This window comes from Alosa alosa, chromosome 3, assembly GCF_017589495.1.
Source record: "Alosa alosa isolate M-15738 ecotype Scorff River chromosome 3, AALO_Geno_1.1, whole genome shotgun sequence".
In the NCBI taxonomy this organism is placed as follows: Eukaryota; Metazoa; Chordata; class Actinopteri; order Clupeiformes; family Clupeidae; genus Alosa; species Alosa alosa.
In genome coordinates, this window is record NC_063191.1 from 13,619,287 (window position 1) to 13,636,911 (window position 17,625).

At 45.0% G+C, this 17,625-nt stretch overlaps 1 protein-coding gene across 3 annotated transcripts in view; it reads right to left on the reverse strand.

The window, feature by feature from the left end:
- Window positions 1–17,405, reverse strand: part of dachd (dachshund d) — a 116,654-nt gene extending 99,249 nt beyond the window's left edge. For 2 of the 3 annotated variants that reach the window (XM_048239712.1, XM_048239711.1), the window contains exon 1: window positions 16,650–17,404. In XM_048239712.1, coding sequence (XP_048095669.1) covers window positions 16,650–17,188 — 539 coding nt within the window. In that variant the 5' untranslated portion in view covers window positions 17,189–17,404. Of the gene's footprint in view, window positions 1–16,649 lie in introns of all 3 variants that reach the window. The other variant, XM_048239710.1, reaches the window with a different exon arrangement.
- Between the last annotated feature and the right edge of the window lie 220 nt (window positions 17,406–17,625).

Genomic DNA, 17,625 nt, shown 5'->3' on the forward strand with positions numbered 1-17,625 from the left:
CAGGTGGTGAGCGGAGATGTTTACGGAGAGAGAGAGAAAGAGAGAGAGAGAAAGAGAGAGAGAGAGAGAGAGAGAGAGAGAGAAAAGCTTGTTCTAACTGACAGCTGGTGGGGGAAAGACTGAAACAGCTGCGCTGGAGCACAAGTGGAAAAAGAGAGGGAGAGAGAGAGAGAGAGAGAGAGAAGGCAAACAGCTCCAATACCCTCAGGGTTGTCAACTCCAATCCCCAAAACCCGCAACGCTTTTAACCAGGCAAACAGAGGGGAAAACTGTTGCCGTCCGAAGGCATTACAGTCTCCCTCCAAAGCCTCTCCGTATCGTCAGGTGATGGAAACAGCTGAATACAAGATGTAGCGCTTGTACTGCAAGGCACATGACTCACAAGTATAAGTGTATATGAGTGAAAGAGAGAGAGAGGGAGAGGGAGAGAAAATAGAAAAGAAAGAGAAAAAGGGGAAGTGAAAGTATGAAAAGATGCTTATCTGCCTACTTCATAAGTGTCAATGTATTTTTTTTTTTCACTGTTGCAGTTGGGCCCACCTCGGCGCGGGAGCTGACAAGAGAGCACTGGCCATGTATTATTTAAGATGCTTCTGATGGAGAGTGAGTGAAGGACACAGTCATTTTCCTTTTTATTTTCTGAGGAGCGCGGCAAAGAGCTGCATCAAAATACATGAGATCAGCTATCAAGCTTTGTTTGGCCCTGCCAAGGTTACGGGAGACTCATTCCAAATTTCCTGAGGGGGATTGCGAGGGGAAAAAACGATTCCATGCAGATAAATCACTCGCACAGATCAAAAGACAAATCAGTGGCGGAGACAAAAGATGCTGACTAGCAGTGAAACAATGGAGAAAGTAAGACGTGCGGATCACAAGAGAGGTACCTCCCCACCCCAACCCTCAAACACACACACACACATGGATCCTGATGGAGAGGAGCTGTCCTGCTTTCTCCTCTGATGCCGGAGACACTGCAGGCCACGGGAGGGCTAGACTGGGCTGGGCTGGGCTAGACTGGGTTGGGCTGGGTTAGGCTGGGCTGGGCTGGGCTGGGTTGGGCTGGGTTAGGCTGGGCTGGGCTAGACTGGGCTGAGCTGGGCTGGGCTAGACTGGGCTAGATTAGGCTGGACTAGCCTGCACTGGGTTAGACTGGGCTGGGATGAGCAGGTCTGGATAATGCGAGGATAGATTAGGATAGGGAGGGGCTGGATTAGGCTGTGCTGGGCTGAGGGAAGTAGTGAGTGGGGAGGAGTGGGACAGTTGAGCCTCCACAGTGTGGCTGACTAGACCGAAGCTGTGGCTACTAGGAAAGTCTCTCTCTCTCTCTCTCTCTCTCTCTCTCTCTCTCTCTCTCTCACTAACTCTGCAGTCTCTCTCGCTTCTTCCTTCTTTCTCAGTGATCTCTTTCTTCCCTTTCTCCCTCCATGCACTCAGTCTTACTCTAACGCTCTCTCTCTGAATCCCTCTCTTCCTCTCCCCCCCCATCTCTCTCTTTCTCTCTCTCAAACCCCTCTCTTCCTCTCTGTCCTTCTCTCTCTGTGGTGTCAGAGAGTCCTATTTAGCGTTCCAACGTAAGCGCTAAATAAATATGTGAAAAGCACCACTCCTCATCAGAGGGGACGCCGAGAGAGTCCACGGGTGAGCAGCCGCGGTAGGAGGAACCTGCTGGGAGAGCAGGCGTAAAACAGCAAAGCATGGCATTGGCCCCCTACCATCATTAGGGTATAATCATACAGCCATCCGCAGATAACCTCTGGAATAAGTAACATATCACTTTTATGGCCCCACATTCTCTAGCCATTAATGACTTGCAAAGGAAAGGGCCATATGACCCGCAACCTTGAAACGTAAGGCCTATCGCGTTTAATTATTTTCAGTATTAAATTACATTTAACAATGGATCCACGACACCAGGCTGGCACACGCTGTGCTCGTGATCATGCCGTACAAAGCACACATCGTTCGGAAAGGGTTAATTGGTGACAAGACACGCTTGAAAAAATAAAGGAATAGCTAGTGGAAGAGAGGTGGAGAGAGAGGGAAAGAGAGGGGGAAAGATGGAGAGGGAAGAGGGGAGAGATGCAAACCAGTTTATTTAAATAGCAGCGCGATAACTGGTTGTGATTAGGGTAGAGGATTTCCCTAATAGATTTGGATAGAGGGGGGCCAAGGACACTTTTAGGTGTCCACCAGTAGATTTGCATCGATATCGATCAGCTCTCTGAGGTCCAAGCACTATTAAAATAGCCAGAGTTCTTCAGCTATCTCCCATCTAAAATACGGGCATATACTGTTACGACACTAACGTTTAAATAAGGCAACTGCACGTTCACATCTTTATGTCCGTGTGTGAGTGTGTGTGTGTGTGTGTGTGTGTGTGTAAGAGAGAGAGAAAATGTGCATGTCTAAGTGTGTGTGTGAGGCAAGAGGGAAGAGGGTGGTGGTGGTGGGGGTTGTTAAAAACATTCTTATTGCCACAACAAAGACAGGAAATCCCGAGTAGATTTGTAAGATTCTCTATCTCTCTTTCTTGGTCTCCCGCCTTACTCTCTCTCTCTCTCTCTCTCTCTCTCTCTCTCTCTTCTTTTTTCTTGCCTTTACCTTTGGAAGGCATGATAGAGAGCAAACAGTGCCTGGAGCTGGCAGACACCTGCAATGTATTTTCTTTCCCCTCGACATTAAAGTCCTTCACAGAAATCAGAATTTAATAAATCACCCCCCGAGTCTGACAGAGTTTATCTCTGGGGGTCGCTTTGACTGGGGGAGGAGCTCGCCGACAGACAAAGCAGGGGCCCCCGCGATAAGATGTGAAATTAAATACAGTTAGCAGTCTGAAACAAAAGAGGAGAATGTGTCACACGGGCCAGCTTTGTATTGCGGCACGGCTATCTGGCGTCTCTCTTTCGCTCTCTCTCTCTATTTCCCCCGCTCTATCTTTCTCTCTTTCTCCTCTATCTATCCCTTTTCTTTTTTGTTTTCTCTCTTTCACAGAGAGAGAGAGAGAGACAGATAGAGAGACAGGAGGGAGTGATTCATTTTGCTCTCTCTCACATTTAACCTCATTTGCATCCCCACTGTCAACATATCGCCACGTGCAGATATGTTCAAGAGCTTTCATTAAGGCCCGAAGTTGACATCCCTTTTTATTGAGGCGCCTCTATTATAAATCACCGACGTTGCACGCCACGCGTGCATCTCGATCAAAGATCTTCCGCTATCGTGTTATGTTTCCTTTTATGCCACATGACAGGTCGGACACCGAGTCATCACTTAAGGTAAGGAGGGAAGAGAGAGAAGAGAGACAGAAGAGAGAAAGAGAGAGAGAGAGAGAGAGAGAGAGAGAGTGGAGTGGGAGAGTTATGCGTGCCGTGGCAGTTTATCGGCGGAGCTTTTAAGAATGTGCCCGCGTTCTCTGCCACATTTGTCTGCATATTTACCTTGACACGCTACGCTAGTCGCAGTCCTACGAGGCCCGTCCCAGCCGGGGAGGAAGCGGGAGAGGGAGAGACGGAGACGAGACGGGCGCAGAGCAATCATGAAGCAAACAAGCCTCTCTATTCCACCCTCCCTTCCTCCCTTCCCCAGTCGGTCCTGAATCAGTCCCTGCGTAAACTTTGTTTACTGTTTGGTAAATTGAAGCGGTGCTGGTCTGTCACTAGCAAAGCCTCCACTGACGTTCCCCACACACCACACATGTTGAGAGTTATGTGTGTGTGTGTGTTTGTGTGTGTGTGTGTGTGTGTGTGTGTGTGTGTGTGTGTGTGTGTGGTTTGCATATGGTTTAATAAGGCCTCTGCCTCTTGTCCTGTGTTTTATTAATAACCCCTCTGAAGCCTCGGTGGGAACATGCTGACCCCAATGGTCGCGCCTAATCTTTTCAGCCCCTCCACCCCACACACACTCTCTTTCACACACACACACACACACACACACACACACACACACACACTCATATCCACCCGACTTCCATCCGACTGCCTCTCCATCCCTCAGTCCATCCGTCTGTCTGTGGTCACCCCAGCCGAGGCCCGATGGAACTCCAGCACCTCTCCTCTCCTGTGCTATCTGTTTCTCCAACTGATGCCTTCCTGCTGTGACTACACTGCTGGACGGCTGTCAGCGAGACGCCACCCCCTCCCACCCCCCGCCCCATCTCAGCCCACACCCCCTCCTCCAGTGCTATCTCTCTCCAGCCTGGACCTCCCCTCCTGCCTGCCACCCACCCCACACCCCTCCAGCCGACAGCCCCCAGGCCCCCGGTGAAAGGAGCTGTCAGGGCCTCGCGGTTCCCTGACATTCCTGCCGGCTTGACCCTGTGACCCGACACGCACACACACACACACACACACACACACACACTCATCCCTTTAAATTCTCCAGCTTAGATTTCGGCCCGTGCTCCAGGATGAGAAATGATCACAAAAGCGTGTTGTATGTGTGGGTATGTGTGTGGGTGGGTGTGTGTGTGTGTGTGTGTGTGTGTGTGTGTGTGTGTGTGTGTGTGTGTGCACGCATTTTGTACAATATGTGCATCCACTGTGCACTTGTGAGTGTGACTGTGTGAGTGTGTCCAGTGCATCATAGCTTTAGAGGCTCTTTTGTGTCACTTGAAATAACGCTCCGCTATCTGGCATGTGCCTGCAAGAATAGCAAGTGACACAGCTGGAGAAGGGGCTCCCTGATCAAGGACATGTTATATAACCCCAGCTGACATCTAAGAGACGTTTTTCACCAGTCTCCCTGCTGGAAAACAATACTCCGGCCGCCCTAATGATAAAACAAGACGACAGATATGTATTAAGAAACTTTAGTACTTGTTTTTGTTTTGAGGGCTGCAATTTCCTTCCATTAAGACCTTAGCCTGACTGATAGCCAAGCCCAGCCATGCTTGATCCAAGTAATCAGATCTCCTCAGCCGGGCTATTGTCTCACATTCTTTTTCTCTGACATTTCAAAGGTCAAGAGTCAGGGGACATTTGATAACTGCAAAAGCCCCTGTTTTTTTGCTCCATTTTTACAACCTTTAATTTTACAGCTCTTGAAACACATAACATTTAATCTTTTGGGAGCGAGAGAGTGATGCAGGGACAAAAAAGATAGAGAGTGAGAACTGACATGATTTGAGTCTCTGCCCGTTTCCAGGAGATATGTGTTGGCTCTGGTAATCCCCACACTGAAGGTGAATCTCGGGGAGACTTTCGCCGGTGTCACAACCTGATAATAGATGTAGCTGGCTGCGCTAAGACAAAGGTCACCATATTGAAGAGAGAGAGAGAGAGGGAGATGAGAGAGTGAGCAAAAGAAAAGAGAGAGAGAGAGAGAGAGAGAGAGACAGTGAGAGATAGAGAGAGAGAGTTCGTATAAACTTCTGACTGGTTCAGAGACAAATAATGGTCCCCCCAACCGAAAGGGGGTGAACCAGAACAAGGTCATCACAGTGGAGAGGCTCGAGCACTGAGTCCTCTGTCACTGGCCTCAGACCAGACATGGGAACAAGACAGCCAATTATGCGCCGGCGCAATTAAAATCATTTAAATTCCGCGCATACCTCATCAGGTTGAGGACAGTTGAACAATTTGCTGGAATGGAAAAAAAAGAATGACATCTTTAATCTTCACTGTTTACAGCCAACATAAAGAAAGGATTTGCGATATGAATTATGGTTTATAGATAACAAGAGAATAGTCACTACCAACAGTCTGCCATCACACACATTCCTGGAAAAAAGGATTTTCTATTTTTTTTTCACCATTTATCATTGCCTCCCACCCCCTTTCTCTCCTGAAAGCATGACACAAGTACTGGAAGCCTTGTGGGACATTAAGCCCCTTACACGTGTGCCAGGCAGGGAGTAGAGCCTCTTCCTGTTACAAGGGCTCTCCTACACTACACACTTCAACAACAACACAACTTCAACATCTCACTCTGTCTAATAATAATCCTCAGATGTTTAACACACCTAACACCTTGTCATGAAGTAAAATCTTAAATAGTTTTTTTTCCCCCTTTTCGTTTTTGTACTCCATTCTTACTCTTTTATATCTTGTGTGTCATTTAATCCTCACCTTTTTCTGCCAGGCTGCACTGAACAATTTTGCAGGATATTAACTTTGGCTAAAGCTCTGCTTGTATCATTTGTGGTTTCTCTCGAGCAGAAGTCCCTGGAGTCACAGTGCCCGGCTCCCTGCAGTAATGAGCTTCACTAAGCAGAATAGGATGGTTAAATAGGAAGAAGGTAAGATCAAAACGGTCTGAATCATGAAATATGAGACGCCATTAAAGAGTTCCCTGAGATCACCCTGGCGAAACCTAAGTGGGCTGCCCACACAGTTTGTGTGTGCGAAAACAGGAAAAGAAATATCTGTGTAACCAGAACCTATGTCTCTACAGGTTCATATTTGTGAATAGTGATGAGTCTTTTTTTTCTATCATTCAATGGAAAATTCACTGTTAGATGTCCTTTGATGGGAGCTGTGATGTGTGCATAAATCCATTGCCATTTACAATAAGGACAGTCTGAATACTGCATATATTACCAAACTACATTTTCAGAGAGAGAGAGCGAGAAAGAGAGAGAGAGAGAGAGAGAGAGAGAGAGTACAAACGTCCTATTTCTATTGGGAGGGTTTCTTTATTTCTAAGGACGGGGTCAGAACAATACAAAAGAGAGAAAGAGAGAAAGAGAAAAGAAGAGAGTGAGAGAAAGAAAAAGAACTGTCCCATGAAAACCATTTTTGTTCCATTACAAAGAACTAGGTCATCCTCTCATAATTGTCAATCATGCAATAAATCTCCCAGTGCCACAAATGAATACTGCATTGGGAATGAAACAAAGCTTATTGCCATGCAGTGTCAGCTTGACTTAATTCAGCCTTCTTTTCAGAAAAGCCAATTCACATGCGGGCTTTAAGGGAGTCGCACTCTGATCCCAAGGGAGAATGCACGGAGACAGACCATTTTACGCTGGCTAGCTTTTATTAGTATGGCCAGGGTGAAGCCGATGGTGAGCATACCTCATGTTATTATGCTTTTGTTTTCTTTTATGTTTCCCTGCATAAAGGTGAAATGGGCAGGGGAATACACACTCCCACATACATACACATAGTGTGTGTGTGTGTGTGTGTGTGTGTGTGTGTGTGTGTGTGTGTGTGTGTGTGTGTGTGTGTGTGTGTGTGTGTGTGCGCACTGCTTTCGTGATCGTTATTGCATATTCCTTTATGAAAACCCTTTCTACCTGTCTACTACACTGTCCTCAGTCTCAGCTCAATACTCCATTTAAAAACAAAGCAAAACATATGAATACCTTTACAATGTGGCTTAAATGGATTTCAGAAATAAAATACATAGTAAACATACAGAAAAATAAATTGTAAAGCCACAATCTTCTGTATGTCACTGCAAAGGAGGTGATCCCGTAATGTATATGTGCTGTGTAGCATCCGTCATCATACTGTGTTCAAAAGAGTTAAGAGCATTTTTCATCTCTTCCACAGAAAAACTCGACAACCCGCTTCGTTCTCCTCAGTAGTGTTCAGTGGCTTCTCCTGTCATGTTGTCTGTATGCTGAGCGCACATCCATGTCTCTCTCCCCCTCTCTCTCTCTCTCTCTCTCTCTCTCTCTCCTCTCTCTCTCTCTCTCCCTCTCCTCTCTCTCTCTCTCTCTCTCTCTCTCTCTCTCTCTCTCTCTCTCTCTGTCTCTCTCCCTCCTCTCTGAGCTCACCATTTACCTTCCCCTGCCAGGTGTCATGGCTTTACGAGTATCTGATTGGACAGAAGGAGAGCGCGGCGGTACACTTCCAGCAGACGAGTTTGGTGTCATGTCTCTGAGGAGCCCACTGACAGTCCCTCACCGGAGAATAATAATAGCCAGGCACCACAGCTCAGCTCTGCTCTGTGCATTCTGGCTGAAAGAGAGAGAGAGAGAGAGAGAGAGAGAGAGAGAGAGAGAGAGAGAGATGCTTCAACAAAACTGAGTGTGTGAGATGAGGAGAGAGAAAGAGTAAGAGAGAGGTTTCAGCATGGAAGAGAAAGGGAGAGAAAGGGAGAGAGAGAGAGGGAGGGAGAGATGCCTCATCAGAGAGACAGAAAGAGAGAAACTGACATTTGAGTCTGGAAAAGAGAGCAAGGAGGAAAAACTGGAACTGGAATCCCATGAAGACCGCCAGACTTAACAACTATGATACAGTAACCGTGACAACACGTTTTTTCCCCTCACCGGGAGAAAAACAGCAATGTGAGAGGCCTAAGCAATGTGAGAACCCTGGATCATCTCTAAAGGGAAACACCTACACCTGACAATACACATACTCTGAACTCTCCGCCAAGACACCATTCACATTTCAGTTTGCTATTGTAAGACACACAATGATCCCAGACCGATTACAGGGTCGATTGTGAGATGAAGTACACTATGTTACCAGGCCAACAGACTTTCTGGTGTCATAGAAAATGGGTTTGCTGTATTGTGAGAATGAATGTGTCGCGGGTATATTTTTGTTTTTCAGTGTGAAGATATTCATAGCAGGCCGTCAAGACAGGTGTGTTTTTGGCCTTCCGTTGGCATTCTTCAGAAAAGGCCTCGCCACAGTGGGCAGGCTTTGAAGTTGCATATCTGTGGGCAGTCGATGCTGCCATGACATTTAATCACTCGACTGAGTAATGATCATTTTCAAAGCTGCATGTGTACCTGGTGATTAAGCCCCATTGTGTTTTAGATTCACGTTTCGGAATGCGCGGACGATAGCATTAGCTAAAGCTAATGACTAACTGAAGTTGTCAGTTTATCCTTGGACAATTAAACGCTGGGCTTATCAAGGCTACACCACCTGTGCTGACATGCCCCCTTCTCTGACATTGTTTCAACTCTCGGAATGGATTTGAAAGGGAAAAAAAATCGACATTAGTGTAAGCAGCGCTATGTATTTAGCATTTTTATCTAATAGACTGTCCATATCAGTATTTCACCTTGAAAAGGCCATTTACTTGCTAGACCAAACACATAAATAATTCTGCCAGCCACCACGCTAATGTAACATGCAAAAGACCCGGCGAGGCCACATGCTTGTATCCCTGCATCTCCCAGCATTTAAAGGTTTTCCTAAGTAATTCCATTTAAAATAAATTACCCTAACCGACTGTTTTTTGTGGTCGTAGCGAATTTCATTTCTTCTTGACGAGAGGCAGTTGGACCCTCGTCAGAAGATTCTCCAAGCACACACGCTTTGAACAGCGATAGGATTTCGTGCTTCTCGAGTGTCATTAGCTCTGGGGGCATTTCGTATGCCAGGTAAAGATTAGATAACGATCGGTACTTTATGGGGGGACTTCGGGAGGCGTCGGAGGCCCTCTGTGCCTTTTGTATTGAGCAGCGTCTCGTCAGGAGAGGACGGGGCAGAGAGAGAGAGAGGGAGCGAGAGGGATAAAAAATATCTAATTTCCTCTGTTTTCACTTCTGAGGTTTATGGAGAGCCCAGCTGAGACACGCCGGTTGTCTCACTCTGTGTCGTCTCATTGTAAGCGAGAAGTGGTCCACATAGACCAACTCCAGCTCATCTGTATGAGCAAACAGGAGGAAGGATTTAAATAGAAGCGTCGCTCTACAGTGACAGGGGCTCACTTAAGAGAGACAAACTTTGTTTTCCTAAACCCAGATTTTGTTATATCCTTGACAAATGTAAATACATGTCCCTTTTCCAGTGGCGTTAACATTCATTAAGACAACAACACAGCCTTCTAGACTTCTAGAGTCTCAACACAGCTGCCATGACGACAGCTGAACAACATGAGCTGATGAAAACAGCCCCCCCCCCTCCTGCCTCCAGCATCCAGTAGAAACCTGAGGATGAAAGTGACAGAGTACAGTATTTATTTGAACCCCCAGAAGTGCAGAGGCAATGTGCTGGCCCTTTGTTTTACCCCTCTGCCCTCCTCTCTCCCCTCCCCCCCCGCCTTTAATGGAAGTGGTGGAAGTGGGCGGGCTGTAGCAAAGTGGAGCTTGTCCTGACCTAAATGAAAAAGCGCCTCCAGATCGCAACGGTCACCTGTCCTCCTAAGAAGGCCAGCCAAAATCTGCTGACACCTACGCTATGTGACTGAACTGGCCCCATTCTAATTCATCTCCCGATTCGTTTTTTTTTTTGTTTTTTGTTTCGTGGCCTCGAGAGCCTCTCACACCAACACCTACAGCCAAGGACTGAGGAGGGGATTCTAAAGAGTTATAAATATGTCAGCTTCATTGAAACATATTACAGGAGGCCTTCCACGGAAGCGAAGATGGCGACGTCTTGATCAACTTTGGCTGTTATTATGCCCTTGCAGTGCGCTTGAGAAGCCTTGAATGGAGGATGAAGTTCAAACAACATCGATATTGTTGGAATAACATGAGTGTGTTTACACAGGAGAAGATTCATCTGTGATAGCCTCCATGAAAATTAGGAGCGAGCGAAAACAAGTGGAGGAAATTTCTGGAATCCCAGTAGAGATTGCCTTCCCTGATGTATTCTTTTTCCTGTCAGCCTGAGATGTGAAACGAAGCCGGGGAAAATTAACTCCTGATACGGCCACGCTGAATTAGACACTGAAAAAAAAAAACACACACACACACACACACACACACACACACACACACACACACACACACACACACACACACACATACACACACACACACAATCTCACACTTTCTCTCTCACACACACACACACTTTTTAAGGATTCCAGCCTTGTCATTTTCAATTTTCTGCTCCTTGGACATGCTTGTATTCAGATTCCAGAACATCTATTCGGCATATCAATCCTAATTAGACAATCTGGGTCCACGAAGGCTGGAAGAGGACCTATTTGCATAATTTAATCATAAATACTGAGTGATACATATTTCCAACTGCATTTGTACAATTATCTTTTCATCCTTGGGGCAAAAGTATTAATATGATTAGGCAATAATTCTTTAAAAAAGAGAGGAAAATAGGGGAGCAACGCGCGAGCACTCCTTTTTAAACTCCAGCTTAGGGCTATATGAAAAATTAATTAATTTCTGAGGAAAATCAATTTCTCTACGTGACCATATTAGACAGAGCCTGGCCGAGGCCTTGGAATCTTAGTCCAATCAGGAAATCTCATCTGCTCTCTTCCAACTTCTGTCACTAACATTTAACATCCTTGTACAAGCACCAGTGATCGCCACCGTGACTCCTAACTGTGCTGTAATGTGAATGGGGGGAGGGAGGGTGGGGGTTAGGGGTGGGGTGGGGTTTGTCTAAAGACGTGCCAGAGCTCGAGAGTCCGCCTCAGAAATGGGAGTGGGCCCAAATGCATCGTTTTTCCCCCAATCAGGTTTCAGGTGCCATCGCATCCGTGGCCATTACAGCACCCTTATCTAGTTTGATCTGCTGGACAATTCTGAGATATATTGGCCTTTAAAAAATGGACCACGCATTCCTAAAACAACTAAGTTGTTATTTTTAAAAACAATCATGTGAAAAGTATTACTGAATTAGGAAATTAGAGAATTACTGAAATCCAATATGTTTAATGAAGTTCTCCAAACAAGTTGCCAAATTTGTATTAGGTGACATGTAAACAAATATGTCTTGGTACAGAGTTAAGCCAGATTTAACCACATACAGACATGCTACATACTCTGTCAGGTGTAGCCACTGGGCTTCCACTATCCCACACCAGCATACAAATGAGACAAAAAGCTTTTACATCTTCTTTTCCACTGCAGGCAAATTAAGAATGCACACCGCTGTTCCACGCAAACAGCCGTAAAATCCAGAAAAGACATTAACCAACCATCAAACACTACTGGTCCCAGAAACAAACGGGGGAAAAAATAAAAGCAGGGTTTTTTTCCTCTCCTCTTCTTCCTCCAAGTGGAAAACAATTGGTCACTGCCTTATCACCATGCAGAATCAGCACTGATTTGAAACCTATGTTAAGTTGTGACAGCAGGAACACAGCTGCTTAAAGTGGACCATCTAGTAATCTAGAGCTTGGAAGCAAGACTGTCTGCACTGATCCTCTATGTTCACACCTTTGGTCTGCTGACATATGCTCAGCACACAGCTAATTTGGGCACAGGTGGTTAATCCTATCTCAACGTACCCGAAGGGAAACTGAAAAAAAATATATACATATTTATAGTGTTTGTTCAGGGAAAAGGTTGTCTTTGCCTTCTTATAAAAACTAAAGACATGTTTTCCTGTATGTTTTTTTTCCGGTTTATTTTTTTTTTCAGAAAGTGTTTGATAAGATGTATGATTTGATTTTAACAATGCTTTTATGCATCCCCCTCCAAATCAACACACACACACACACACACACACACACACACACACACACACAGACACCCCACCCTGTGTCTTTTTTATCCTAATCAGGCATCTGTCACTCTGCTTTTTGAAGTTATTATCACCCTGGCTCCCTCTTGGATGTGGTTGCCGGGTGACGGGTATCTTAGCACCCACTCTGGCTGGGAATGATTTGAATGCGATCCAGAGATTTCCCCCGAGCACCTGTAAACACATCCATGCCTTGTAGAAAACAAATATATCACCAGAGCACCGCAAAGAAGAAGAGGGGGAGAAGGAGGGGGATGGGGGAGAGGTGATAAAATCTGGCTCACTTAACAGACCCCTACTGAGTGCTAAACAAAATAATTACCATAGTATGCAAATAAATGCAATTTTTACACCAACACCACAAACAAATAAGGTGCTGGCCATGTTCTGGTGGCATAGTACACTCCTTATGTGGTTGGAAAAAAAGGAAAATATACATTTAATAATAAGAACATCTGTAGAAATGTCATGTTTCACACATTGGCACAAAATCCAAAACAGCAACAAACAATTCCACCTCGTCCTTATTTAAAATGATGCATAAATTGCAAGTTGCTGTGCCGCTCCCCAGTTCCCGCCTCTACCCATATGCAGTCTGTTGGATGAGTGCCTAACCTTCAGAGGCCTTACAATGATTGTCAATTAGCTAGCGAGTCTCTGACAGAGCTCAGCTCTCTGCTCCTATAGCCACGACGCTACAGGCTGCCTGAGCGTCCAGCTCTCCACAGAGAGAGAGAGGTGGACGGCCGCAGCACCGCTGCTGCACCGCTACACCGCCCCAGTGTTTTAATAACCTCTCCACAGAGTTCAAGTGTCACCAGACAGTGAACACCACCACCACCACCCCCTCTCTCCACCTTCCTCCAGCTCCTCCTCTTTCTCGTCTTCTCTGTCCCATATGGAGAAAATGAAAAGGAAAACAAGAGGCTGAAGTATTGCTTCTCCTGGGCCGGTGTCATAACTCCTATGAAAGCAAAAGAGATTACTGCCTCAGTATCTGTTGGGGAGCAGAAGGTGCACATTAATCTGAACGGAGAGTCCCTCTGTGAAAGCCAAGGAGAATCATGCTCTTCTGCAGAAAGAGAGAGAGAGAGAGAGAGAGACTGCTATCTGAAGTATGCGTATGCCGATTCTCTTGGAGGGAAGGTGTGTGTGTGTGTTGAGGGGGGGCATGCATGTGAGCATGACCTGCTGTCATTCAAAAAATATCTATTTATAATTTTAAAAAATCACACCTTCTCTCTCTATAGAAGCAATGGACAGAGCATAAGGAACACAGAACAAAAAGGGAAGAGGTGATATACGAGCCTGCTACTTTTATATTCAAACAAATAACAATCAGTGATGCAAAGTATAAAACATGGACCAAAAATATACTTTTCCTTTCAAAGAGGTGCCAGCCTGGACTCAACGTAAATACAGGAGAGGTGAATCAGCCATGGACCTGTGTGACACGTCCATACAGTACTTATCTCCACCGTTCTGCTTTCTCCTAGACGACCATAATTTATATACATATACATATCCACCGTGGCAATGAAAGAGTTATGACGCACCCTCACTGACCTTCCTTCTCACTACATGAAAACAGAAATAGACGCGTTAGGTCCAACAGGGTTGTAAATAACACGCCGCCTCGTGTGAGCGCCTAATATCTAGTGGCTACCTTTTGTTCGTCCAAATGATGTAATCCTCCAAATGGGTGTCAGACATGGCGGAGGTGATTGATTTCGAGCCCCCGTCCCCAGCCCACCCGCCCCAACGCCGGCAGTACCAGGTGCTTTCAGGGCCAATTACGGGCCTCTCCACGCGGACAGTAATAGCCCAGCACTTTAGCGTCATTAAGGAAATGTGTGCCACTGCATTATCCCTTAACCCCATCGCTGACCACTGCGTTCAGCAGTCCGTGAGTTCAACCCACACACTCAATCACCTGGGGAGGTCTCCCTATCCTCCAACCCACACACACACACACACACACACACACACACACACACACACACTCCACCTCCTCTGGCCACCCTTTGAAGTGAGTGAAAAACTCAGGTGCCCAGGCTCCAACACCTCCTTAACCCCTGTCTCTGATGCGCTCCGTGGTGAGCTCTCTGAAGTTTCACTGTACCGCCAACACCGATAAAGTCATCTGAATGCACCGCAGAGAAATGCTGGGGCAGCTCACAGGTACAAACGAGCTGAAACGCAGTGGGGCCTAACTGAGGATAAACGTCCTTACACTACTACTGAAAATGTAATGATTACATGTACATGTAGTGAACTTACTGCTATTTCAATCGTTTTTACTAAAGCATGTAGACATTTTGAATTATCATTATGCCAAATCTGTCAAACTTTTCCTTCAGAATATTGGTATATTAAATATGAAATTACAAAAATGTTTCTAAATAAAATGCTTAAACACAGAAAAACACAGAAACAAAGTTGCATGAGTCATTATATTAAACACAACGGCGTAATTGTTTTTTTTGTTTGTTTTTTAAAGCAAAATATATGCCCATATATACACAATATGCCGATAGTCATCTAGTGCATAATTGTGTGTGTATGTGTATGAGTGTATGTGTCTGTCTCTGTCTCTGTGTGTGTGTGTGTGTGTGTGTGTGTGTGTGTGTGTAAGAGGGAGAGGGAGAATGAGAGAGTGTGTGTGCATGCAGGTGATAGTATATTCAAGTACTGCAGTGTGTGTGTGTTTGTGAGACAGATGTAACTACATTTGTCACAAATGTGTGTGTTGATACCATGTATGTGTGTCTGCATGTTGTATTCAAAATCCAAAATTCTAACTTCTAAAACAGTGTTTCCCATACATGAAGTGCAGGAAAAAAATAAAACTTAATTCTGATTCAAGTAAAACTCAACTCATTCTGCCTACACTTTCAAATGGCCTACTTCACTATGAATCTTCCTATTGTATGCATTTCTATGTCTTTGAAATCTCAATGTAGCCTTCACCTGAATCGTTCTATGAATCATTGCATTAAAAGCACACTTGACCAAATTTAGCATATTCAATTAAGCTTTTAATCAAAGGAATAATATAAATTGACCCTTAAAATATTCTACTCATCACATGACCCTTCTCATGAATAACTTTTCTGGCTCTTTAAGGATATGATGTTCTCTATTCAATGTGGCTCTATTCAATAGCATCTATGAATATGTATTAATTATCAGATAATAAACTTTTTGTTACTGAAAAAGTTTCCAGTGAGGTAAGAATGGGACATTTGAGTAGCCTCTTTCACCACTGTATTATGCAACCTACTCACATAATTGTGAAACTCAATTAATACATTGCCAATAAAAAAAATAGGATTGTCTTGGACTAATGTGTAGGCTATTGTGTATAGTTTATTCTATGACTAATTGAACGCAACCTATAATTACACGTTTCCGCCGACATTTGTTGCTTCCCCACAACAAGTGTCGCCTTGTTAATCTACAGAGGCTTAAATGTTGTCTAGCTTGCGGCATGCGTTTAGACAGGCAGTGAGACAGTTTTCTTTTCAAAATTAAGGTCTTGGTACTTTAGATTAATTATGTTCTAGGCCACTGCTAATTTAAAAAGTAAGGGGCAATATAAAACACCTAATGAGTTTGCGAAATATCTTGTGGTAGGTATAAAGGGACCATAAAGAGAAAAAAACAAATGACCACTGCAGTATACACATTTCCATAAACGCTGCTGTTGCTAGTAGGCCAGTGTCTAATGCACGTAGCAGGCCAGTGATGACAGTCCTTCATTTCCGATGAGCTTAACAGAAATAAAACAGTAGGCTAGGTTGGCCTGACAATCGAGATAAAAGTTATTTGCGTTCAACAACTCATTTGACAAAGTATGCTACTAATGTAGGCTATAGCTCAAGAGTGATAACTTTTCTCTCTACCTTAGGCCTAATCATTTGCCACAGAATATGTATAGAAATTCAATAAGTGTATTTAATAGCGATGCTTAAAACTGAACCCAAATAACATTTTAACTGCAATCGTGAGGCGTCTCAGCATCCAACTCCTGATTTGACTCTCAACGACTCGAGCCAACTTTTACACAGACAATGCTAACTTTGCATTTATCATAAATTGATCAAAATATCAGAGTGCCACCTACTATGATATGAGCCATCATGTCCATGTGCGCAGCAGGTTTCCAAACCAAAAAGGAAATATTGTACTTAAGAATTGACTAAAATGAAAAGACTGTCCCCTCTACCTGCTCGTTTTGACTCGGTTATATATCTTCAAAAACACAAACACAACAAAATAACTAACTAGTTATCTGTTACTTACCTCGCATTTGTGCAGTCATTGTAAAGCGTCTCGAAGTCCTTTCTGGAGATGAGTTTGCACCGGTTCACGCCGGGTTGGATGGCCCCGAGTCCCCTCAAAATGCGGACCTGCTCAACATTGCACACTACCGGCGTGATCTCCAGTCTCTTCAGCTTGGTGTAGACCGTGTGCAGTCCTCCTACCAGGTGCTTCAGAAACAGGTCGAAAGCCTGGGGAAGGCAGATGAGCTCGCAGCCGTCCACGGTGAACGAGGCTACCTTAGCGCCTCTGAGTTCTACCATTTTACACTCATTATTCTGTGGTGTGTTTTCAACAGGCGACGGGGTCGAGTACACGGGTTTGCTGGGAAGCGTGGCGGCGGTCGGGATGCCGGGACTGCCGGTGGTCATCAGCTCCGATCGGAAAAGACTCTGTGCAGTTGGGGCCACAGATGGAGACGGTGAAGAAGTTGCCGAGGGCGAAGAGGTTGGAGCTGAAGTTGCGATCGGAGACGGCTGAACCAGCGTGTTCGGTGGGATCAAAGCAGCCGGTACGGCCATGGTCAACCTATGAGAGTAAGTTCAAAGTATAAAAACCCAGTATGCAAAAAAAGTGAGGTGGCCGTTATATCTCAATGAAAAATCCAAGAGGAAGCGTGTTCCGCTGGTAAGTTTATATATGAAAAGAAACAGAAAAGGTCGTGGTGGATGAGACTTGAGGCTCAGCGCGGTGGGACAATCATCAAAGATTGAGAGAGAATGACAGGAAGAAAATGAGCTGAAAAGTGCAGCTCGGTCTGTGGATGAGTTGTTGTTGTCACAAGGTACAAAGAGGGAGGAGCCAAAGGACACTGTCAGCCTTTGAAGCATAGACAACGCACAATGATACCGTGTTATATTCATTGGTTCCACGCACAACAAAATAGCGTTTCGACTCGCTGTCACTGTCTAATAACTAATCGACACCTCTAAGAATGCAGACTTTCTCAATAGGCTAC